The sequence below is a fragment of the Dipodomys spectabilis genome, unplaced genomic scaffold (assembly GCF_019054845.1).
Source record: "Dipodomys spectabilis isolate Male_0828 unplaced genomic scaffold, ASM1905484v1 ptg000147l, whole genome shotgun sequence".
In the NCBI taxonomy this organism is placed as follows: Eukaryota; Metazoa; Chordata; class Mammalia; order Rodentia; family Heteromyidae; genus Dipodomys; species Dipodomys spectabilis.
The window spans coordinates 6438453-6462572 of NW_024870824.1; the positions used below are offsets into that span (position 1 = coordinate 6438453).

At 52.8% G+C, this 24120-nt stretch overlaps 2 protein-coding genes across 6 annotated transcripts in view; both read right to left on the reverse strand.

The window, feature by feature from the left end:
* Positions 1 to 22976, reverse strand: part of LOC122118207 (solute carrier family 23 member 1) — a 26920-nt gene extending 3944 nt beyond the window's left edge. Inside the window, exons 1-15 of one of the 5 annotated variants that reach the window (XM_042692142.1) lie at positions 20579 to 22892; positions 11468 to 11529; positions 10761 to 10895; positions 10220 to 10377; positions 8666 to 8754; positions 8184 to 8251; positions 7861 to 8042; positions 7615 to 7735; positions 7188 to 7344; positions 6730 to 6877; positions 6135 to 6240; positions 5754 to 5883; positions 5512 to 5655; positions 4012 to 4068; positions 724 to 990 (exon numbers count right to left, since the gene is read on the reverse strand). In XM_042692142.1, the coding sequence (XP_042548076.1) occupies positions 743 to 990; positions 4012 to 4068; positions 5512 to 5655; positions 5754 to 5883; positions 6135 to 6240; positions 6730 to 6877; positions 7188 to 7344; positions 7615 to 7735; positions 7861 to 8042; positions 8184 to 8251; positions 8666 to 8754; positions 10220 to 10377; positions 10761 to 10895; positions 11468 to 11529; positions 20579 to 22847 (4074 nt within the window). In that variant the 5' untranslated portion in view covers positions 22848 to 22892 and the 3' untranslated portion in view covers positions 724 to 742. Of the gene's footprint in view, positions 1 to 723; positions 991 to 3972; positions 4069 to 5511; positions 5676 to 5753; positions 5884 to 6134; positions 6241 to 6729; positions 6878 to 7187; positions 7345 to 7614; positions 7736 to 7860; positions 8043 to 8183; positions 8252 to 8665; positions 8755 to 10219; positions 10378 to 10760; positions 10896 to 11010; positions 11072 to 11467; positions 11571 to 13501; positions 13607 to 20578 lie in introns of those variants that run through there. The other 4 variants (XM_042692141.1, XM_042692144.1, XM_042692145.1 and 1 more) reach the window with 4 other exon arrangements.
* Positions 14767 to 17028, reverse strand: Mzb1 (marginal zone B and B1 cell specific protein). Its single transcript, XM_042692146.1, has 4 exons — positions 16816 to 17028; positions 15605 to 15729; positions 15254 to 15364; positions 14767 to 15142 (listed from the first exon to the last, which is right to left on the reverse strand). Exons 1-4 carry the CDS (start codon positions 16987 to 16989, stop codon positions 14986 to 14988), a joined length of 567 nt encoding a protein of 188 aa, XP_042548080.1. The 5' UTR covers positions 16990 to 17028; the 3' UTR covers positions 14767 to 14985.
* Positions 22977 to 24120: the final 1144 nt, after the last annotated feature.

Below are 24120 nucleotides of genomic sequence, written 5' to 3' on the forward strand. Positions count from 1 at the left end.
AAACCCATATCAAGTGATACAGGTATCTCAGCACTGAAATGGGCTCAGAAAGCTGAGACAGGATCTTATGTTTTAAAGCTAGCCTTGGCAACATAGCCAACTCTCTGTCTTATAGATCAATCAATCAATCAGTGTAGACCAGGCTCCACTTGCTTTGATTGAAACTAACTTTTTAGAAAAGAGGCACATTTAAACCAAATGGGGATGGAACATTTCAGAGCATCAGCTTCCTACACGTTTTGAAACCCTAGGGAAATGATCACTTCATTAGGGCTTGTATTGCATAGTTTTGATGGCAAGTCATGTCAGAATGTTTTAATTTTATGGCCACTATTGAAACAAAACTTTTCTGTATTAGTATTATCAAACTTTTTCAAGCTAAATGTCAAGTATTTAGCATATTGGAATGCAAGGATGAGGCTGCCCATGACTGCTTGTGGGCTCCACTTGGTGCAGGTTCTACCCAGGTAACTGGGAAGAATAATAGGTCATCATATTTATGACGTAACTACTGGTCTATACTAGTTGGAAATTTCACTTCTTACTATAAAATGTTGAAAGAATTCCACCCAGAGTCCAATTGAGGTGTTAACTCAGTATACCTACTCTTTGGGAATATTCAAGTATATGGGGGGAAAAAAACAATAGAAATTTGGTTTCCTTTTGCTGAAATGGAATGTTTGAATATTAAATTCTCCTACAAAAGCCATAGATGCATCCTACCTTTCTTGGAAGTAGTATTTCAGACCTTGGTGCACACAGACCCAGTTTCTATATTTTCTGGAGTGTCTTCTGGAACTGAAGGCTGATTTTTTGACCTTGTAGAAAATCCTCTGAAGACTGGGCATATAGGAATGTATTTCAGAAAGGCAATCCTTTTTACTATGCCCATTCCAATGGGAAAATCATAGCTCTTCAGACTAGCAGATGTTGCACTGCTGGCATGAGCCCCTGCTTTCCACTGTATTAAGCCTCGTTCCTCTGGGCTCCCTGGAGAAAAGACAATATAGTCATTACCACAACCCAAAACTTCAGCTGTCTTCCCTTCTCATAATCCAAGGATGATTTCTAGAATCCAATGTCTGGTGTTTTGTGTTTTTCCCCCCATATTACTGAGAGTCAAATTAAGGGTTGTCTACATGCTAGGTAATAGTTCTCTAATCCTTACATTTAAGCAAACAAAAAAATACTGTCTGATAACCTGGCACTGATGGCTCACACTCAAAATCCTAGCTTCTCAGGAGACTGAAATATGAAGACTATGGTTCAAAGCCAGCATGGGCAGCTAAATCTGAGAGGCCTTTTATTTCTAAATTAAAAAAAAACAAAAGTGGGCGTGTGGCTCAAGTGGTACATTGCCTACTGTGAGTAAAAAGACTAAGAAGAGAGTCCTTGAGTTCATGCCCCAATACTGGTACAAAGAAAATTGAAGCTGGGGCTGGGAAGGTGGCTTAGTGGTAGAGCGCTTGCCTTGCATGCATGAGGCCCTGGGTTCGATTCCTCAGCATCACACAAGTAAAAAGAAAAAAGCCGGAAGTGGTGCTGTGGCTCAAGCGGTAGAGCGCTAGCCTTGAGCTGAAGAGCTGAGGGACAGCGCCCAGGCCCAGAGTTCAGGCCCCACGACTGGACCCCCCCTCCCCCCCCCCCCCCAAAAAAAAATTGAAGCCATGGGGCTGGGAAGGTGGCTCAGTGGTAGAGTGCTTGCCTTGCATGCATGAGGCCCTGGGTTCGATTCCTCAGCACCACATAAGCAGAAAAAGCCAGAAGTGGCGCTGTGGCTCAAGTGGTAGAGCACTAGCCTTGAGCTGAAGAGCTGAGGGACAGTGCCCAGGCAGAATTCAGACCCATGACCGACACAAGAAAAGAAAGAAAAGAAAATTGAAGCCAGGCCCTGGTGGCTCACGCCAGTAATCCTAGCTACTCAGAAGGCTGCAGTCTGAGACTGCAGCTTGAGGCCAGCCTGGGCAGGAAAGTGCAAGACTTCTCCAATTAACCACCAAAAAGCTGGTAGTGAAGCTGTGGCTTAAGTGGCAGAATGCTAGCATTGAGCAAAAGAGCTCAGGGATAGCATCCAGCCTAAGTCCAAGTCTCAGGACTGGCACCCAGGGGGAAAGAAATGTTGAATTCATTTCTTTGTGTTTGTGTGGTATGGGAGAGGAACCCAGGACTTCCAACTTGCTAAACAAGCATTCTGGGGCTGGGAAGGTGGCTCAGTGGTAGAGTGCTTGCCTCATATGCACCAGGCTCTGAGTTTGATTCCTCAGCACCACATAAAAAGTCTGTGGCTCAAGTGGTAGAGCACTAGCCTTGAGCTGAAGAGCTGAGGAACAGTGCCCAGGTCCAGAGTTCAGGCCCCACTACCAACAACAACAACAAAACAAGCATTCTAATCCATGTGCACACGCATGCCAGTGGCTCATGCCTATATTCCTAAGCTACACAGGAGTCTGAGATTTGAGCCAGCCCCGACAGGAAAGTTTGCTACTTCTATTGCCAATTAACCACCAAAAAACCAAGTGGTACTATGGTTCAAAGTGGTAGAGCACCATCCTTGAGTGAAAAAGCTCAAGGATAGCAGCCAGGCCCTGAATTTAAGCCTCACAACTGACCAAAAAAAAAAAAGCATTCAACTACTCTGAATCCATCTTCTGCTCCTCTGTCCCATGGTGGTACTGGAGATTGAACTCCAGGCTTAACTCTTCAAAACAGGTGCTCAATCACTTTGAGCCATGCTTCAGCTCCTCCTTGCCCCTTTTTTCCCCCTCAAGGTTAGTGCTCTTTCACTTGAGCTGCAACTCCACTTTGGTATTTTAGTGGTGATTAATTGGATATAAGAGTCTCATAGACTTAACTGCCTGGGCCCACTTTGAACCATGGTCCTCATATCTCAGCCTTCTGAGTAGCTGAGCCACCAGCTCCCACCTCTAGCCACTTTTTGTCTTGGGTAAAAGTAGGATCTTCCTTTATGCCTGAGGAGCCTGGGCTGTGATCCTGTGTTTACCTGTGTCACTGGAGATGTGCCACTGCATGTACCCTTCATGCTCCCCCTGTAGCTAGGATAACAGGTGTGCATCACCATGACTAGTTACTGGTTTTATTCTTGGGCTGGCCTCAAACCTAAATCCCTTGATTTCCATCTCACAAATAGCTAGGATTACAGACTTTAGTCACCATGCTCATCTTGAATCCATGATTTCTGAGTTCCAAACTTTGCCAGGTCTCTGGGAAACCCTAATAGATGTTGTATTTTGTGACTACAGTGTGCCAGGCTCCATGCTATGTTAATTGCATTATCTTATTTCAAAGCACCTCCAGGAGGTTTTTAGGCACAAGCAATTTTTTTTTTCTTTGCCAGTTCTGGGGCTTGAACTCAGGGCCTGGGCACTGTCCCTGAGCTTCTTTTTACTCAAGGGTAGCACTCTACCACTTGAGCCACAGTGCCACTTCCAGCTTTTTCTGCTTATGTGATGTTGAGGAATTGCACCCAGGGCCTCATGCATGCTAGGCAAGCATTCTACCACTGAGCCACCTTCCCAGCCCATAGCGTTCTATATATATATATACATACATATATACACACACACACACACACACAAAGTCACACATATGAAGTATTCTCCACAATCTCTACAAAAATCTCTGGTGCCAAATGAATCATTTAGTGGCTCTATTGTCCGCTCTAACCAGCTTTTAATATACTTGAGGTAGAATTTACCAATGAACTGATACTGCATTCTTATATGTCCAACTATGAATGCAGGTGCACTCTGCCCAGTAGTTGTAAAGAATTGGTGAGGAACGCACCCAGAAATACCTCCTGGCCTCACCCGCTCTTGAGAGGAGTAATCACTCCATCAGCCTAATACTTCCTGTTGTTCGCTACAGGGCCTGTATGGTATCTGACCCAGCCACATCTGCTGGAGTCCATGAGTCCAGCCTAGTTCTTCATAGCCTCTCAGGGCTGACCAGTACCTGGCACTGTGTTGTCCAGTATGAAAGCAAGGCACCCACCCACAAACATCTCTGTGGTCAGCAGCACAGTCAGAATCTGGTCCACTTCAGGAATGCCTGTGAAATAAGCCAAGAACCAATGGGTATCAGGTATTGCTACTTGTGCAGCCTGACAATTTTTTTTTTTTTTTTGGTCGTTGGGCTTGAACTCTGCTCCTGGGCACTGTCTCTCAGCTCTTCAGCTCAAGGTGAGCACTCTACCACTTCAGCGACAGGGCCACTTCTGGTTTTCTGAGTGGTTTATTGGAGATAAGAGTCTCAAGGAGTTTCTTGCCTGGGCTGGCTTGAGCTGTGATCCTCAGATCTCAGCCTCCTGAGTAGCTAGGATTATAGGCATGAGCCACATGTACCCAGCGCCTGACAATTCTTGAGTGGTATAACATTTGACTTTTGCACCTATCTGTATCTCTGTCATATTTTTGGATCTCTGTCATATTTTTTGCCCAGTGCTAGATATTAACTTGAGACACACCATTTAGCCTTATGACCTCATCTGTAAAGTGGAAATGGTATCTGCTCGACATTCACATGTAAATGAGCACATGTAAAACTCAGTAGTTGTTCGCAGAAAGTGTTTTTTTTTTTTTTTTATTTTGTCAGTGGTGTGGCTTCAACTCAGGGCTTGGGTGCTTTACCACTTTTTTTTTTTTTTTGGTTGTGGGAGCTGAACTCTGGGCCTGGGCGCTATCCCTCAGCTCTTTAGCTCAAGGCTAGCACTCTGCCACTTGAGCCACAGCACCACTTCTGGCTTTTTCTGCTTATGTGGTACTGAGGAATTGAACCCAGGGCCTCAGGCATGCAAGGCAAGCGCTCTACCATTGAGCCACCCTCCCTGACCTGCTTTACCACTTTTTTTTTTTGGGTCCGGTCGTGGGGCCTGAACTCTGGGCCTGGGCGCTGTCCCTCAGCTCTTCAGCTCAAGGCTAGCTCTCTACCACTTGAGCTACAGCGCCACTTCCGGTTTTCTGATGGTTTATTGGAGATAGGAGTCTCATGGTCTCTCCTGCCCGGGCTGGCTTTGAACCGCGATCCTCAGATCTCAGCCTCCTGAGTAGCTAGAATTACAGGCGTGAGCCACTAGCGCCCGGCCCGCTTTATCACTTTTAAGCCACAGCTCCACTTCTGGTTTTCTGGTAGTTAACTGGAGATGAGTCTCACAAACTTACCTGCCTGGACTGGCTTTGAACAAAGCTCTTCAGATCTCAGCCTCCCAAGTAGCTACCGTTATAGGTGTGAGCTGCCAGTGCCCGACAGAACAAAGTATTCTACTTTAATTAGCTGCTCAGCTCTCGTTAATGATCCAGAGTTGGAAACAGTTTATGATTCTGCCAGTGTGGAGCCACTAAAAGAATGTGGCTGTGGTGCTAGCTAGGAAATGAACCTCTCATATCTAGGCAAGTGCTCTGACCACTGAGCTAACTACACTTCCAGCCCCTGTGCTCAATTCTGAATCCATCCCACCTCCCCCACCTCTAGAAATAGCAGATAGCCAAGAGGCACCTGTGTTGATGGCACCAGGGTTGGAATCCAGGTAATTTGGCAACGTGAGCCCGAAGAACATGGAAAATCCAAGTACGAAGAGGTTGCGGGAAGAGTTCATGTCCACGAACTGCAGGTTGGATAGCCCCACGGCAGTAATCATGCCTGCAGGTGCAGGGAATCCACTAAAGATGCCTTTTGACTGAGTAGGTCTCCCACTCAGTGACTCGTGCCTCATCCCTGGGTTTGCTCCAGGTACTCACCAAAGAGGGTGCAGAACATGCCCCCCAAGATGGGGTCAGGAAGCGAAGCAAAGAGGGCTGTGAACTTGCCGATGGCACCCAGAACCAGCATGATACCTGCACCATACTGCACCACTCGCCGGCTGCCCACCTGCAAGGAGCCAGGGACAGGATGGGGCTAGACAGGCAAGACAAGGCTGGTTCTGGGGGCAGGGCCTGTTAGAAGAACTAGACTTAAATTAACAGGGGCATGATGCAGGAGTGGGAGTGGGGTCAAGGGACTCGTGAGGTCTCTTGAAAACTGGATAGGGCAAGTCCAAGATAGGGATGAATTTGGGACCAGAACTATGACCCATGGTAGCCAGATGGGACTTCGTGGTACTTTGGCTTGTTGCAAGGCACCTTGGTAATTCCTAAGACACCAATGTTGGGACTGGATGAAGTAGACCCGTTGCCTGTGCCCAACAGCCCAGCGATAATGCAGCAGATGCCTTCAGTAAAGATACCCCTGTAAGAAAAGGGTGAGTGAGGATCTTGGTCAGCCTGTGTCCTCACAGGGGCTGTGCAGGCTGCTAAACACATCCATTGTACTCACTCCAGACCAAAGGGAGCTCTTGAGAGCCAGTAGCTGTTGTACCAGCCCTAGACCTAGTGCCTTGGTACTTACTCCCAGAGGCGCTTCTGGGTTCATATCCTCATCTGTTCAATGGGGCTTAATAAGGGTACCTGTCTCAGAATGGTTAGCAGATTGCATGAGAAGAATACACATGAAGAACTGGGCATATGGAGGGCATCCATGACTATAGCTCCCTAGGACTCCATTTATTATCTCAGCATTTCCCAACAATCAAGGAGTAAGTGATGAGTGCAATCCCATCCCATAAGCAAGGACAATGAGATGAGTGACTTGTCCAAGTCTCACCTCTGGATTCAGCCCCATTCCTATGTTTTCTCCTTCAGTGGGGGGCCCTCGGGATTCATGTAGAAGTAAACATACCGATTGATAGCATGTACTGGAGGGGGTGGTGCACCAGCCAGGCGAGCACAAGCATAATAATCACCAATGGACTCGATGATGCCTGCCAGTGTGGCACTGAACATACCCAAGACAGCAGCCGCAGTTACGGTGGGCAGGCCCCACTGACCTGGGTTGGGGGAAAGACAGGAGATACACAGTAAGGAGCCTGTGGTAGGTCTAGATTGGACAGGGAGGTGAATTCTTGAGGGGAAGAGCAGCTTGTGGGGGTGTCTAGGGCTGGAATGGTAACCACTGGTGGAACTTATTTGAGTCACTCAGAGGTGTGAACCTGAAGTAAGGTTCCATCTGAGTAAAACACTACTTGGCATGCCATAAGCATGCAATTAATGCTAGTTGTGTTGTTGGTAGCTACACTGGGGTTGCCAGCGTCTCCTAGGTGTCAGCAGGAGGCAGAGGAGCCAAAAGAGATTGCTTACAGGGGTAAGGGATGCGGATCCAAGGTGAGATACTCATGATGTCCCCTCGGGCATCAGTTCGTGCCTGGAATCCATAGGCTGTTGGGTCTGCAGGCAGCACGTCTGTCAGGGTCAGCACATAGCACAGCAGCCACACAGTCATGATGGCCAGCACAATCTGAAGGAAGTAGGGTGAGGGATATACTACAGGCACTAGGGTTCTCTGTCCAGACTGGCTTATTCCTATTTCAGCCCTGACCCAAGTGTAAGCCTCTGCCCTCACTTGGAACCCTGCCCCAGTACCTGATCTAGACTATGGCTGGAACCTCATCACTGTTCTGGCTCAGGTTCCTATGTATTACCTGCCCTTGGCTCTGGGCACAAATCCAGCTCCGGCCTTAGTCCCTCCCCTGCCCAACCCAGCCCCTGCTGCCTGCCAGCTCCTTACCGGAAACATCTTGAAGATCTGGATGCGGAAGAGAGTGAAGCCCTTACCCCAGCGGTAGACTGGCAACAGGAAAGTGAGATTGCGCAGATACTGGGAGAAGAGTACAATCAGGAGAATGGAGCTAGGCACACAAGGAGGAGATGGTTAGTAGGCTAGACCGAGACCAGGAGGCAGGACAAAGAGGGCAGATCATAAAGGGGCTGGAGGGCAGGAGCTGGGCAAGGATCAGGCCTGGTGTTAACTCACCAAGCTGAGATACCCCAATGGGAGCCAGCTCTGTCGCCAGCAGCTTGGAAGACAGAGAGGCCAATGAGGGAGACAGTGGGGGTGACTGTGAGAGGGCCTATGTAACTGAGAAGGGCCCCAGGCAGCCCCATCAGCCCAATCACCACCTCCACTGTGCTGGACACCATGATTGCACCCTGAACCTAAAAGGACAAAATCAACTATTAGTTACTACATGTCCTCATTGCTAGCAGGATGAAAATTCTTTAACCATCTCCTTAAATTCCACAACTAAGCAGTGGTCCTTATTCCCATCTAGCCCTTCCTTAGGAGTGGCCTCTCACCTCACGTATTCGAGGGTGCCAGATATGAGAAGTGTTCAAGGGCAGACTCCAATTGCCATAGATTTCCTCTGGGGACAGAGACAAGAACAAAGAAAGAAAGGACAGGGCCATGAATATAGTCTCTCTCTCTTTTTTTTTTTTTTTGGGTCCGTCATGGGGCTTGAACTCTGGGCCTGGGCTCTGTCCCTCAGCAATTCTGCTCAAGGCGAGTGCTCTACCACTTGAGCCACAGTGCCACCTCTGGTTTTTCTAGTGGTTTATTGGAGATAAGAGTCTCACATGGACTTTCCTGCCCGGGCTGGCTTTGAACCGTGATCCTCAGATCTCAGCCTCCTGAGTAGCTAGGATTACAGGCATGAGCCAGCAGTGCCTGGCTCATGAATACAATCTTGTGTCTTGGACATGGACTTGGGACAGTTGCCCAAACCTTCAAGTCCCTGGGCCTCCCTCTCCTCCAGCCCACACCTCCAAAATATGCCTACCTTCAGGAGGACACTTCCATCTCTCTAGGGCCAGGATGGCTTTGGCTGGGACCAAAAATGCAAAAGCACTGGCTTGGAACAGTGGCAGCCTAGGAGGGAGGGGCAGGGGGAGAAGCAAGGAGACTGTAAGGAAGGGCACAGAGGGGACAGAGACAGAGGACCAAGGGTAGTGGCAAAAGTCTCTAACATTTTCAAATGGGGCCTCTAGCTCAAAACCTGGCTCCTGCCAGCCACCAGTGACTATAATCTCAGCTACTCAGCTGAGACCTAGAATATCATGGTTCAAAACCAACTGGGAGCTGGGTGCTGGTGAGTCACGCCTATAATCCTAGCTACTCAGGAGGCTGAGCTCTGAGGTTTGAGAGCCAGCCTGGGCAGGAAAGTCTTTTTTTTTTTTTTTTGCCAGTTGTGGGGCCTGAACTCTTGGCCTGGGTGCTTTCCCTCAGTTCTTCAGCTCTTTTTTTTTTTTTTTTTGGTCGGTCGTGGGGTTTGAACTCTGGGCCTGGGCGCTGTCCCTCAGCTCTTCAGCTCAAGGCGAGCGCTCTACCACTTGAGCTACAGCGCCACTTCCGGTTTTCTGGTGGTTTATTGGAGATAGGAGTCTCAGGGTCTCTCCTGCCCGGGCTGGCTTTGAACCGCAATCCTCAGATCTCAGACTCCTGAGTAGCTAGGATTACAGGCGTGAGCCACCAGCGCCCGGCTAGTTCTTCAGCTCAAAGCTAGCGCTCTACTACTTGAGCCACAATGTCACTTCCAGCTTTTTCTGCTTTTGTTGTGCTGAGGAATTGAACCCAGGGCCTCATGTATGCAAGGCAAGCACTCTACCACTGAGCCACCTTCCCAGCCCTCCATGAAACTCTTATTTCTAGTAAACCACAAGAAAACTGGAAGTAGTGCTGTGGCTCAAGTGGTAGAGCTCTAACCTTGAGCTGAAGAGATGAGGGACAGTGCCCAGACCCAGAATTCAAACCCCACAACCAACAAAAAAAAAAAGAGAGCTTCCATCTCCAGTTAATTCAAGGGGTAGAGTACCAGCTGTGAGCATGCAGGCCTACCAAGTGTGAGGCTGTAAGTTCAAGCCCCAGTACCAGCACAAACACAAAATACCTGACCCTTTCCTTGTGCATACCAATTCCTCACTGTGAGTGGTAATCTTCAGTTCTGGCATATGAACTTTGGCTCTGTTCATCACTGTTTCTTATCATCAACATTCAAACAACTATCTGCCACCAGGACTGACAGTTCACAACAGGAGAGGGACTCCCCAGGCCTGCACAGGGAAGAGGGTCCTGAGCATTCAGAGTAGGGCTTGGGTAGAAAGGACTGGGGGCTTGGGCACATTTCCTTAAATCTACAGACTCTTTGTCCTTGAGGAGTTCCAGAGCAGACCAGATGCTAGGCTCTAAGATTGGCCTGGAAGCAGGAACATCAGATGTGTTCAGGTAAGTTTTTTATTTTCCCGTGGGGCAAGACCGCTTGCTCCTGCTGCCTGCACAGCATGTACGCATGCGCACAGGGTACATACGTGCTTGTGAGTGGGGAGGGGCCGCTCACCGGATGCCCAGTGTGGTCTGGATGAGAGTGGTGACACCCACACATGTGAAGATGGTGCCGATGAGCTGACTGACCATGTACTGGTCACGGCCCACACACAGAGCCTCGGCCAGGAGGAAGGGCACAGCGATAGTGCCGCTGAAGCATGTCAGGTAATGCTGAGGCGACAAAAGGAGTGGGTGAGGCAGGGCCTATAGAGCTCACATGGAACCGGGGGGAGCCTGGGCTACCCTACAGGTGTGCCCCCACACACTGACCTTCTCCACAAGGGATTCCCAGAAAGCCACTGGTCACCACTTTTGGGGTCACTAACCCCTGTCTGCCCCACCCCACCCTTTGATTCCTGTGGATGGGCCTTCCGTCTGTAACTGATGCTCCACAATCTTCTGTTCCTCTTCCCTGCCCTCTTCTGCCCTCCTCCCTGCGTGGTGGCAGTCTCTTGGCTGACCTTAGGTCTCTCTCTCTTGCCTGAGATGACCTTGTTCTCCAGGGGTGGGGTGGGAAACCCTGGGGCTTGTGGGCTGGGGGTGGGGAGGCCCACCTGGAAGCCGAGCAGAATGCACAGGTACCAAGGTGGCACATCCTCGATCTTGTACAACATGTCGGATTTAGGCTCCATGGACTGGGTCATCTTCGGGTCTCTAGCAGAAGTCTCTGCTGAGCCTGGGGACTCATTCTGGGGCAGGAGACAGCAGTTGATCAGGGGGAGTAATGAATAGGCAAAGTCCATGCTGGCCCCCCCCCCCCCAGGGTCGCTCATGGAGGCCAAGTGACCCGCCTGGGGTACCCACCCTGTGCCCCCAGTCCATCTGCCTGGTAGTTACTGGGCCTGGCAGCTCCTCAAATTGCTGCCTGCCAGGAAGAATACATTCTGCTCACCCCTGGAGTCCACAAGTCAGAGCATTCTAGCCAGGGACAAGCTCCTAAGTCAAAAGACCTGGGAAGCACCAGGGGAGGGGCAGAGAGGGATCCACACTTTGGATAAGCCCACTCTAGTCCCGCCCTCCCTTCAGTGGTCCCTGGGGGTGTCACTGGGGAGGAGACCAAGCTTCTACTGACTACCACCCTCCTCAGTGGGGTTCAAAGCTCCTTCACCCCCACCCATCCCTTAGTTGCCCCACTCAGCTCAGGACTCACGTTTTAGCAAGTTAATTACAAATTTTGACTCTTCCCTGCCAGAGAGGCCTGCATAGGCCCTCCAGTGTCCATCTGCCTGCCCCCAACCCAGCTCCCCCAGTCCCCCAGCACCTGTGTCTGGCCCTCGGAGTCTTCCTGAGTCCTCATCTGTGGGACACAGGTTTGAGAAGCTCCTGAGGGAGAAGAGAGGATGACTTTACAAAGGCCAGGAAGGACTTTACTCCATATATCAGACATTGTTCAAAGTAAATCTGTAACCAGGTCCCTAGTTGTGGATTGCGAAAGGGGGACACTGGCAGAGGTAAGGTATTAACTCCTAGCTATGGTGGTAAAGGCCATCCAAGTATCACAAAGACACATTTGCAAGAATTCCTTTCCCTGCCTGCAGCTAGCTGAGCCTGGCATAAGTCCTGTTCTTGTTTGCTTGGAGACAGCCAGTGTGGAGGAGGTGAGGAAGGGACAGTCTCAAATGTTTAACTCTGTGAAGTGAGTGGAAAGGGAGGGGGAATATGCACTGAGACTACCAACCACCTTCCACACAAAGCCCTTCCCTGTTTATTAACAAGTTAATCCTTATCATCACTGAAACCATTGTCTTACTGAGGAAGTATTAAGCGTCAAGTGATACACATGTTTGTATTCCCTGCCACTAGTAGTATTAACTCTTTTAGAGCTGAGGAAATAGAGTAATTTGACCAAAGCCATACAGGTTTCAAAAAAACAGACCTATGCCAGGTGCTGCTGGTTGCACACATCTGTAATCCTAGCTACTCAGGCGGCTAAGATCTGAGATTGTGATTTCCTGCCCAGGCAGGAAGTCCATGAGACCTTTATGAGCCTCTCATCTCCAATTAACCACCCAAAAGGCAGAAGTGGAGCTATGGCTCAAATGGTAGAGCACTGTCCTTGATCAAAATATCTCAAGGACGGTGCCCAGAAGCCCTAAGTTCAAGCCCCAGAATCAGCATTACCTTCCCTCCCCCTTCCCCCCCATTAAAAAGCCTAAATTCAGGCTGGTGGGGGCTGACCCACCCTACTACCCTTTTAACACACAGGATCCCCAAGGCAGCAACAGATAGGCCCTTGTGGCCTATACCCTTGCCAGGAAGAAGATTCAATTCCCTGCCAGCCAGGACTAGCTGTGGAGTCGGTAGGACCCAGCACAATTGAGGAAGTGACCCTTTTTCCAAAAGAATTATGTTTTTTTTTTCTTTTGGTACTAGTTTTGGAGCCAAAACTCAGGGGCCTAAGTGCTTTCCCTGAGCTGCTTTGGCCAAGGCTAATGCTCTACTACTGAGCCACAGCTCCATTTCTATTTTTGGTGATTCATGGGAGATAAGGCTTTCCTGTCTGGACTGGTTTGAAACCAGGATCCTCAGATCTCAGCCTTCTGAGTAGCTAGGATTACAGGCATGAGCTACCAGCACCCAAACCAAAAGTATTAAGAATTTTATAATGAGCCAGGAGCCCAAGCCCTGAGTTCAAGCCCCAGGACTAGTACATATACACACAAAAAAATTGTAATGGTAGGCTGAGAGAGAGATTCAAGTGTTAGAGCACCTGACTAACAAACACAAGGCCCTGAGTTCAAACCCCAGTACTGTACCTCCCCACTCCCTTCCTCCCCCGCCCCCCCGCACCCAAATAAAAGTTGAGAAGAGCAGGCATTGTGGCTTTTCTAAGGACAAGGCCCTGTGTGTCCACGTATCACATAGCTCAAAAAGCCAGGTGCCGGTGGCTCACGTCTGTAATCCTAGCTACTCAGGAGGCTGAGACCCCCAGGATCACGGTTCAAAGCTTTCCGGGCAGGAAAGTCCAGGAAACTTTTATCTCCAATAAACCACCAGAAAACCGGAAGTGGTGCTGTAGCTCAAGTGGTAAAATGCTAGCTTTGAGCTGAAGAGCTTAGGGACAGTGCTCAGGCCCAGAGTTCAAGCCCCACAACCTACCAAAAAAAAAAAAGCCAGGCCTGTGCCTTGGGCATCTCCTCTCTTAGCAGGACCAGCCTTAGCTGGACCCAACGCCTGAGAGCTGGTAGAGGGGGAAAGTGGGGACAAAGAGGTAGGGCACAGCTGGCGGAGGCTAGGACTGGGGTCGCCACCTGCTCCTCTGTGGGCTGCCCCAGCCACCCCAGGAACCACCTACTTCTGAGTTGCTGTGCCCATTGCCAGGGTGAGGCAAAGGCCAGGCCTAGGGCACAGGCAGCACTGCTCTCCAATAACTTCATGCCACAGCTCTGAGTTTGACTGTCCAAGCTCCAGCTCCTTCCTCTGTCCTCTTCTTTCCCTCTTGGCTCTGGCTCCCAAAGTTGCCTAACCTGTTGAGTCTCTTTGCCTTCCCACCCCTCAACTAGTGCTCTGCAGGGGGCAGTGAACACCCTTCCCCTCCCCCCAGTTCAATTCAACGCAATTCACCATACAATTCACATCAGACAATTCAGCCCAAATCTCACAGGCATGCAGGGCAGGTCTGGAAGTTGTCCATACCTGAATTACAAAGAAGTCCAAATGGGCCTATACTATCCAGACTTTGGTGCAGTCTACATAAGCACAGAATCACAAAACAGGTCCTTGTCCCAGGCACACACTTGTTCAAACCCACATCTTATACCCCTGAGAGCTCAGCCAGTTCCCTAGGCCCTGGCTTTCCTGGTGCCCAAGGTTCTCTTCTGGGGCAAGGACCAGGGAAGAAGGAAACAACGTAGATCATAGAGTAGGTGATGGTATGTGGAGGGCTAGGGCTCCAGGACAGCCCCCAGGGCCTGGGTGTGGGTCCCAGCCTACCTGGGATATTTCCCTTTCTCTAGCAGCCCGCCTTACCTTACCCTCAAAGTCTGAATCTCTTCCCAACCTTGCCAAACACTTCTGTGGGTCAGTGAGTCAGTGACACTTAAGGGAAACTATAAGTTGGAGCACTACCTGATCCCAGGTTCTCAGACCCAGGGGGGATGCAGAGATCCTTTCCCATGGGAAGGGCCCTGAGCTGGAGAATTTCTGGAGAGAGCTAAGATGCTCAGTTGGCTATTTCTGGGAACCTTGTCCTATCCTGTCCTGCACCACAGGGTCCTTTCATAACCCAGCCATACCAACTATGGGCAGAGACAAAGTGTAGCGAGAGTGAGGGCTGTTAGGGACAAAACAGGACAGACACATAGTGGGTAATAAGTAGATGCCTGAATGGCCACAAGGTGGCTGCATATGGTTCCTTGCTAATGGCTCTGAGGATCTGAGCTGTCTGTCCCTGAGCCAAGTGGCTTCATAGGCCCTTCAAATCTTGCTCACTGTTTCAACCATGCCAGTGCTCTTACATCTGGGAGTCCTCAGGTGTGGATGTAGCCCTCTGTAAGAGGGATATCAGCAGCAACCCTGATGTCTCTCTTCCCAGTCCCCCAAATATCATTTGCAAAGATGTTTCAAGGCCACTGGGTTTTATTTGAATCTAGAGGCTGCAGGCCTTGTCCCCTGTCAGACCTAGTGCCCTGGGGTGAGCAGGGAGGAGAGTAACTGCACTGAGTCAGACCTCCTGTTCTCAGGTGGGGTGGGGGAATGGTTTCCCAGTGCTGATAGGTACGTATAAGAAAGATCTTGGAGAGGCTTCAGGTTCTCCTTAGGGGCAGGAAGAATCATGGACTAGAGCTCTTCTCTTGAGACTGGTGCCTCCTCGATGCAGACCCCATGAGGACCTTCACACAGCAGTGCCTCCAGAGCCTCTTGGCCTTGTTGGTGTGTTTCGTAGATTAGGTCTTCTCCAAACTCTCCCAGGTAGTACAGGCATGTTTTGGAGAGCCTAGGGAAGCCCGCAGAGCCTCAGACTCTACCAGTCCATGGGAAAGTAAAGGGGCAAACCAAGGCTTCAAGGGCTCTGCCCCAGCCCCCCCCATCACACCCCCATCATCACCTGCTGGGCCAGGGCCCCCCGGTTACCACCACTCTGATTCTCGGTTGAGGCTCCTTGCCAAGTCCTGGGCCCATGAGACGTTTCACCTGGTTCACTTCTCGGACCCCATAGCTGATGGCAGTGGGTAGGATGCAAGAGTTATAGTATTGGTGGGAGTCTGGTCAGGGACTCCATAATGATCTTTCTACCAGCTATCTGCTCTCCCATTTGTTCCTAGCACCAGAGCCCAGACTTCATCATAGCCAGCTCTTCCCTTAAGCCATAGTCTTGTTTGTGCTGTGAAGTGGGAGGGTAGGAGGAGTCTGTCCCCACCGGCCCTGCCCCTGGAGGAGAGAGGCAGGGGCAACTCACTCTTGCCAGCTCTGGGAGCAACTCTGGTCCAGGACGTCCATGTAAACCGACTCAGTCAGCTCCAGCCGCCCCCTGGAGTCTGGAATATGAAGCTTGGCCTCTGCTTTTGCCAAATGTTGCCACATCTGGAATGAGGAGGGATTGGGAGCCAGGCTTTTGGGACTGCTGGCCAGTTGGAAGAAGGACGGGAGGACAGAAACTGAAGTATTTGGGGGGAATGAGGTAACTAGCAAGGGAGCAGGCCCCTTGCCCAGATCCTGAAAGCTGCTCTGTGCTGATGGAGGCAAGGCCGCCTACACTGGGGTGAGGGTGGAAATGCTAAGGTGAAAGGCTAGGCCTGGTTACTAAGGCTCTTCCTCCAGGGCACATGTCATTTATTTATTTGTTGTTTGTTATATGTGCCAGTCCTGGGGCTTAAACTCAGGGCTTGGTCACTGTTCCTGAGCTCTTTTTCTCAAGGCTAGTGCTTTATCACTTGAACCAGCTCCACTTCCAGCTGTTTTGATGGTTAACTGGAGATAAGAGTCAGGACTTTTCTGTGTGGGCTGGCTTCGAACTGTTATCCTCAGATCTCAGCCTCCCAAGTAGCTAGGATTACAAGTGTGCCACCAGCACCCAGTCTATACATGTTAGTTTAGACCACAAGAACAAGGAAAGGAAAAAAAAAGAAAGAGGAAGGAAGAAAACAAGAAAGAACAACACCAAAGCCCAGTGTTCAGTGACACATATACTTGCAGTTTCCCTCACCCCCACACGTGACCTAGGCACAGAAGCCTGCTCATCCTGAGAGGGCCCTGAGACATTCACACACTCAGACACGCATACACACATGCCTCCCCCCGGCCGCCGGTGTGGGCACCAGGTACACACATATGATGTTATCTTGTGGGCTTGGGGAGGGAGTCCAAACCTAAGAGTGGGCAAAGACAGTGAAAAGCTTAAGGACTCAAGAGAGTGATCCCCTGGGGTCTCAAAGTACTACAGGGGTATTGTGAATTGTCTGCTCTCTGTTGGGCAGCAGATATGTGAACTAAGGGATGGTGGTGCATGTAGGATGGCACTATCATGGAAGGCTGAGTGCCAGGGGCAGGGGAGGGGGGGCCGTAGGGGCCTGAGGATCAAAGGCCAGGGGTGGAATCTGAGGTAGAGGTGGGTCTGACTTAGGAGGGGTCTTGATAGGAGTAGGGGGGATTCTGGGGAGAAGAACTCACCTGGTAGGCCACAGCCCTACAGGCATCACACTGCATGTGAACAGGCATGTGGGCTGAGTACTTCTCCTCCTCATCTAACTGTGGGGCAGTAGCTGAAAGTGAGGCACTGGATCCAAGGGTCCCTGGGATAGCCCAGGCACCCAACAGCAGCAACAGTGGCAGTGGCAGCTTCATGGTCTCTGGAGTCGGCTCAGCGAGCGTGGGCTGTGGTTGGGGCACATAAGTGCAGGTGCACTTGTGCACTGTGGTGGCCCAGACCAATGGGGAACCGACACCTCACCCCTCTTGTCCTTCTCTTCCGCCCTCCTCCCTAGAGATGCCACGTGTGCATGCTGCACTCTACAGGATCCAGCCAGCTTGGCTCCATTGCATAGACAGGAAACAACGAGGCAAGGAGAGTTGTTAGAGCTGGGCAAGGACTCATGGGGGCCGATGGCTCTCACGTGCTATGAACAGGCCAAGCGGCAGGTACTAAGCTGAGTACATTATGGAGGAAGGTGTCTGGTCACAACGTCATCTTTATTCTGATGGTGAGGACAGGGAGGCTCAGAGAAAAGTGACAAGTACTCTAGATAAAGGAGCTATGCTAAAATTGGAAACTAAGTCCCATTGGTCACTCAGATACCAGCCACAAGTGTGGCTGCTAGCTTAGGGCATCCTCCCTGGAAGACAAATTTGCTAAAGTGGGACAGGGGCACAGTGTATGAAAGCACACACACTCTCTAACCCTGGAGTCCCCTCTGCCCAGGTCTTGAAGGCATGAGGAGGGAGTCTGTCAAGAGATAGCAGCAGCACTGGACATTGATGGTAACTAGCTACTCAAGAGGCTGAGATCTGTGGACTGGGACTGAGGTTCAAAGCCAGCCCAGGCAGAAAAGTGCATGAGACTCTTATCTCTTATTAACTACCACCAAAAAGCCAGAAGTAGGGGCTGGGAAGGTGGCTCAGTGGTTGCCTTGCATGCATGAGGCCCTGGGTTCGATTCCTCAGCACTACATAACCAAACAGAAAAAAGCCGGAAGTGGCGCTGTGGCTCAAGTGGTAGAGCTAGCCTTGAGCTGAAGAGCTGAGGGACAGCGCCCAGGCCCAGAGTTCAGGCCCCATGACCGGACCAAAAAAAAAATTTAAAAAAAAAAGCCAGAACTAGAGCTATGTCTCAAGTAGTAGAGTAGAAAAAGCTAAGGGACAGTACTTAGGCTCTGAGTTCATGCCCTAGTACCAGTACCAGTACATACACACACAACACACACACGTGCACACACACGAGGCGGCAGGAAATTAGGCACCTAAGAGCAGTCATCATTTCAGCCATGATGGCTCCATGGTCAGCCATTTATTGCACACTAGGATGAGGTGAAGCACCCAAAGGCATGCCATCGGGATCAGTGTCTCTGACCAAGAGATGTTAAGACTACAGTATTCCCTATATTCCAGAAGACTCATGGTTTATCTAGTCAGCTTCTAGTCCAGGGCAAGGGGGCAAAGACTCCAAGGGATCTGGACCCCTAAGGGCTTGGAATAAGGAAAACATTGATCTCCATCCCTGTCACTGCTTCTGACACTGTCCTTCCTAAAACTCACAATGTTACAGCTTAGCCCAGAAAGGTCTAATTCAGGCTCAGAGCTATACAGACAGCTATACCCCCCCCCCCCCCCCATGAAGGCCACCTCCTACAGATTTCCCCCTATGTTCCCTCAGCCTTTCTCAGAGGCTCTGGGCAGCACAAGTTCTGAGTCCTTCCTGTGTTGTGACTTATAAGGTCAGCGTTTCTGGGACATTGTTGTCACATCTGTTCCTGGGGTAGTGAGCTAGAGCCTTGGGGCCCATCAGCTTGCACTATACCCTGTATTCCTCTTGCTGCCAACTCTAACTTAGTTTCAGGTCCCCAGAGGAATAAGAGGGTTCTCCTGGGACAATAACCCAACCATTCTCCCTGTTGACTCGTTTCACCTGCCCCCTACCTATGTAAGAATGCTGAAGTCCCCATTCTCAAAATGAGCCAACACAGCTCTGCTGGCTGAGAGGAGAAGCAAGTCAAAGACTGGCCTGAAGTGAAGAAAGAGGAGGCAGGCTCCCCACGGGGACCACCACCACCTAGCCACCTCACTCCAGTCTTCTTCCACTTCCAGTCTGGTTATCCATAGCCCCTCCTCCACCTGCTGTTCCTTCAGTTCCCTTTCTGAAACTCAACCTGGCCTGAGACCAGCACTGACTGCTTTCACCCAGAGTAAACCTGTAATCCCAGCACCTGGGAGACTGAGACAGAAGGATCAAAACCTTCAGGCCAGGTGTCCATGGATCCTACCTGTAATCCTAGTTACTCACGAGGCTGAGATCTGAGGATTGTAGTTTGAGGCCAGCCAGAGTAGGAAAAGCTCAAGAGACTCTTATCTCCAGTTAACCACAAGAGGCTAGAAGTGGAGCTGTGGTTCAACTAGTAGAGAAATAGTCTTGGGCAAAAGAGCTCAGGGACAGCACGCAGGCCTGTAGTTCAAGTCCCAGTACTGGCACACACACATATACACACACAATTTTAGGCCAGTTTGAGCCATATAATGAGAGCCTGTCCCAAACAAAACAAAAACTTTGATAGCCAGAGTCCTTCCCCTCTATCTCCACTTTCAATACCTTCCACTCTCCTGTCCTGTGTCACATCAACTGCGCTCAGTGTCAGGCAGGAGCAGATATCTTCCCTGCTGCCCGCGGGAAATTCTATCAGCTCCACCAGCTGCTCCTCACTTTTACCTATTCTCTTGCCTGTATACACACATACACAAACACACTACACCGGGGGATGCCTGGGATGGGGATCTGCAATGTTGCTGAGGGGAGGAAGTCATCAGTCATTTCCTGAGCTCCAGCTCCACCAGCCGGGAAATCTCAGATACCTTCTTCAAAGGACCCTCCCTGTGACAGATCAAACAGTTAATAGAAAAGAAGGCTAGGGGATTGTAAGCTCCTGCCGTTTGGGAACCGGACTCCTTGGGGGGATTGGGTCCTGGGGGCCTCACAATGGGAACGCAGAGCCCTTGCTGGGCTGGACTAGACCTGAGCTGGGGGGCGGGGCACAGAGAAGCAGGGGTGGGGCGGGACTGGGGGTTCCGCTCACGGGCAGGTAGTACATCCCGTCCAGGGGCCCTGCCTCAGAGGCCCAGGGCAGCTGGGGACTGCCAAGGGCCGGTGGGTTAGGGGACGGCGGCAGGGAAAGGCCAGAGACAGGCCCATAGGCGGGTGGGTAGAGGCCGGGCCCCAGGGCCAGCGGGGTGTACACGTGTCGGGGTGGCCCGGGGGAAGAGGGCGGCAGCAGCACCTCTACGTACTGCCCGCTTTCGGGGTCGAAGAGCAGCCGTAGTCTGTGCGGCCGTGGCGCCTCCACGAAGTAGTAGCGGCCGCTCTCGGGGTCCACGAGGACCTTCCCTGGGGGTGCGGCTCCGGGCGGCCTCCGCACCCCCTGGGAGGGGCCTTGCGGGATCCCATCCGTGGGGGGCGCGGAGGCAGCTCGGCGCTGCGGCTGGGGTGGGGTGGGCCTGCTGGCCGACACCTGGGGCTCGGGGGCCACAGGAGATGTCTCCACTTTGGGTGCGATCCCAGGGCTCAAATTGGGGCGCGCCTGTGGGGAGCCGGGGCTGGGTAATCGGGTCCCGACTGTCCCTACGGGGGGCCGCTTGGGTAGGGTGCGAGCGCCCTCTAGGGGGCTGGTCCGACCCTCGCCGTCCAGGACGAGACGCTGCGCGCCGGCTTCGGGCTTCTCTTGGCTAGTACCTCGAACTTGGATTCCCGGGGTTCTCTCAAGACGTTGGCCCAAGGTAAGGGCGCCAGGCAAACGGATCTCCGTGCGCGCAAAGGGTTTGGCGGTGCTGTTCTCTGCCCTCCGCCGTGGGAGCCCGTTAGGCTGCGGGGCGTCCGGGGGTGCTGTGTGGAGGGATTGCTCTGAGGACTCGTAGGGGTGCGGCACGACGGGTAGAAAATCCTTGAGAAAAATAGAAGTGTAGTGAGCTGGGGCGGGGGACCCCAGCGCCGGAGGCTCTTGCGCCTTGGATGAGACGCCCTCTTCTCCGCAAGGCTGTGCGGGAGGCTTGGGCAGCCCGGAGCCGGGGCTTCCCGCGGGAAAGCTTGGCGCGTAAGTGTTCTTCACGATCTTGCGCACGTCTCGCGGCCGCGGAATAGCCACGCGCGGGCGTCCCGAAGCTGCTTCTCCCGAGCGCAGGGCCTCTGGGCGCTCATGGTCGTCCAGGATGTTTACGAGATGACCACGGGGCGGCTCAAGCGCTTCTACCTCTGGCGATGGCTGACTGCCTCGGAAGGCAAGATCTAGAATCTCCCGAGTGGGCGAGCTCTGCACCTCTATTTCTTCTGGAGTGCCGGGCGACGAGGGTGTAGGTGACGCCAACTCTGCAGCCATGCCGTTCATAGCTTCCCGCGTAAATGCTGTGGATGAGCCCTGCTCCACGGGACCTCCTGTCTCCTGGGACGAACGGCTCCGCGTCTCCACGGGACCATCTGGTGCCTCCCAGGGGAACGAGGCTAGAGGAGACTGGCCCCTACCCCGCCCTCCACCCTCCCGGACGTCCGGATGCGGAGCTTCCCAGGGGGAAAGAGCTTCGGGGGATGGGCTCCTTGCCCTCGCAGCAGCCTGAGTCCGCGGGGAAAGAGTTGGAGGGGAAGGGCTTCTCCTGCTGACAGTTTTCTCACCTTTGGCATTCCGCTTTCCCCACGCAGAAGATGCTTCAGGAAAAGACGGGTTAGTCACCCTCCAAACAGTCCGACCGCACTGGGGCAGGTTCTGGGGAGATGGGCAGGGAGGATCCCGCAGGGCCCCATTTGGAGATTGCCACAGCGGCGGGGACGGGGACGGGCTCCTGGGTCTCACAGCCCTACTCTGATCCTCCCACAGGGCCCTAGACTGCAACGGTGGATTCGGTGCCCTTGTGACAATTCGATCCGGAGCCTCTCCAGGGAACCGAGTCTTGGGTTCTTGATTGTGTACCTCCTGAATCTTCTCCTCAGTCTGTAGGAAGATGCTGGAACTAACAGGACCCAGTGGCTCGGTCCCGGGCGTGGGCTTGTCGCGCCGAATCGCGCGTTCTCGGAGGCTGGGCCAAGGCCGTGGGGCTCTGGCGGGGGCCGAACTATTTTGTGCACGGGACGGCCGAGATCTCCCCTCTTCCAGGACCACGCGGGAGCCACGAGATGTTTCCTGCGTCTTAGGTTCTGGCCGTCCCGTGGGCCTGAAAGTGAGGTTTGGGGCAGGAGCCTCGGTGCCCAATTTCCTGGCCAACGCTGTCTGCACGAGCCCCGCAGCTGCCTTCAGGCGGCCCAGCGACTCATCCAAGGAGCCGGTGCGCAGGAGCAGTCGTGGGCGCGGCGTGTCGGTCACCTGTTGGGGACTCTGGGGCCGGGGGCGAAGCTCGATCTGCCGCTTGGGCACCGTGCGGGGCCTGACGGGCGCGGCGCGCTCCTCCAGCGCCACCTCCACACACTCGAACTGCGTGGAGACCTCAGGACTCTGCCCGCGAGGCCGCACCTCCAGGTAGGTGGCCCAGCGGGAGCCACTGTCGGGGGCCCGGGGCTGCAGTGGGGTGAGCGCAGCCGGCTCCGGTAGTGAGGGGCTGCCGAAGGCCGGCGCCGGGAGCTGTGGCACCTTGTCATCCTCCGCGTCCGAATGGCTGGGTAGAGGCCGGGCGCCGAAGATGACTTCCATCTCCCCCGACGGCAGCATGCGCAGCTGGGGCCGGGGTGGCGGCGGGCCGGAGCCCGGGCCTCGCGGGAAACTCGAGCCTGCCCAGGGCTGCTGGCGGCTATTCTGGGCGCTGACGGACAGGAGAGGCTGCGCGCCCGCCCCCCGCCCTGGGGCCACCCAGAGCCAATTCGCCGGGCCTTCTGCGTCCGGCCCAACGTCTGGGGGTTCCGGAGAACCCGGAGCCGTGTGGTAGGAGCCAGAAGAACCTGAAGAGTCCTGTCGCCGCGCGGGGGCCGTGGGCAGCCGCCCTGGGAGCCCAAGCAGGGCTGGCGGGGCGAGCGCCGTCAGCATGGTGGGCCGGACACCTCGCACTACCACCCTCGCGACGCCTCCGCCCGGTGGCGGCGTCTCCCCGCTGTCCCCGCCCCGCCCGCCCGAGGATGCCGTGGGGTCAGAGCGCCTTAAAGCGGCCGCGTCCCCTCGGGAGCCGGCGGCAGTGGCAGCAGGAGAGACCTCAGACGGCCTCCAACACCTGCGGGGACGGCATTCCAGGCTTTGGTTGACAGGCAGGTGAGAGGCAGGCAGGCCCTCCTTTGAGAACTTCGGAGCCCCAGCTAGGCCCACCACCACCTATCACAGGCCAGGCCAGGCAGGGGCTTGCCTGCGATGTAGCCCCGGAAGTCTGCTAATCCACGTTGGAGTCAGGAAACCTGACCTCCAGACCAGGGAACTCTTTTGGCTAGCGATTTCATCTTCTCCATGCTTTTTAACTCCTTCCTGATCGTCTCATGGCTCCTCCTAAGCTTCGACGACACCCCCTCCCTATTGGAGACCTATTGGAAGGAGCTGGATAGTGCTAGCATTCACAAGCTTAGCTTTAGAGGGTGGTTCCCTCTAAAGCCTCCTGAGTCCCCCACTGTTAGGGTGCTCCCCACCCCCAGCCTTTGGTCCTGGTGGTGGGGAAACCACTACCATCTGTCATTGTCTTATGACAATGGTCCCAACTTGCCCTTAAACTCCTGGCTTCAAGGTCCTGCTATGACTCAGGTTGCTGGCTTTGGAGCAACAGCACTGCCCCTCCTTCACACTCTCACAGTGACCCAGCAGAAGCTAAAGCTGACAGATCTGACTCAGCCTCCTGGGTCCCCTGCCTGATGTCCCCATGATCACTGAGGGCACATGGATGACTTTTGAAAGACTCTGGCCTGTCCATCACAGCAGCTTGAGCTAATTGTGGCCCCCTTTTCAAGACACTTCTTCCACTCTCAAATGGATACAGCATTATCATCCTCCCCTCTCCCCCCATCCACTTGTGAAGACTGATGAACTTCTGGTTGGAGCCAACATTACACATAGGTATGACATTCTTGAAAAAACTGATTTCCTAGATTCAGACTTGTTCTTGTGGGAATTTGTCTCTGCCTCTGTCACACACACACACACACACACACACACACACACAGAGCCACTGTCCTGTAACCAACTTGAGAGCTAAATTTACAGGGAGTGGTGTGGGATGTTACTGGAGTAACCATGACTGTTTACATAGAAAAGGATTAGCATGCTCAAGGGGGGGGGGTGCCTACTAGACCACAAAGACCCAGCCCCTTCCCTAGGTTACAAC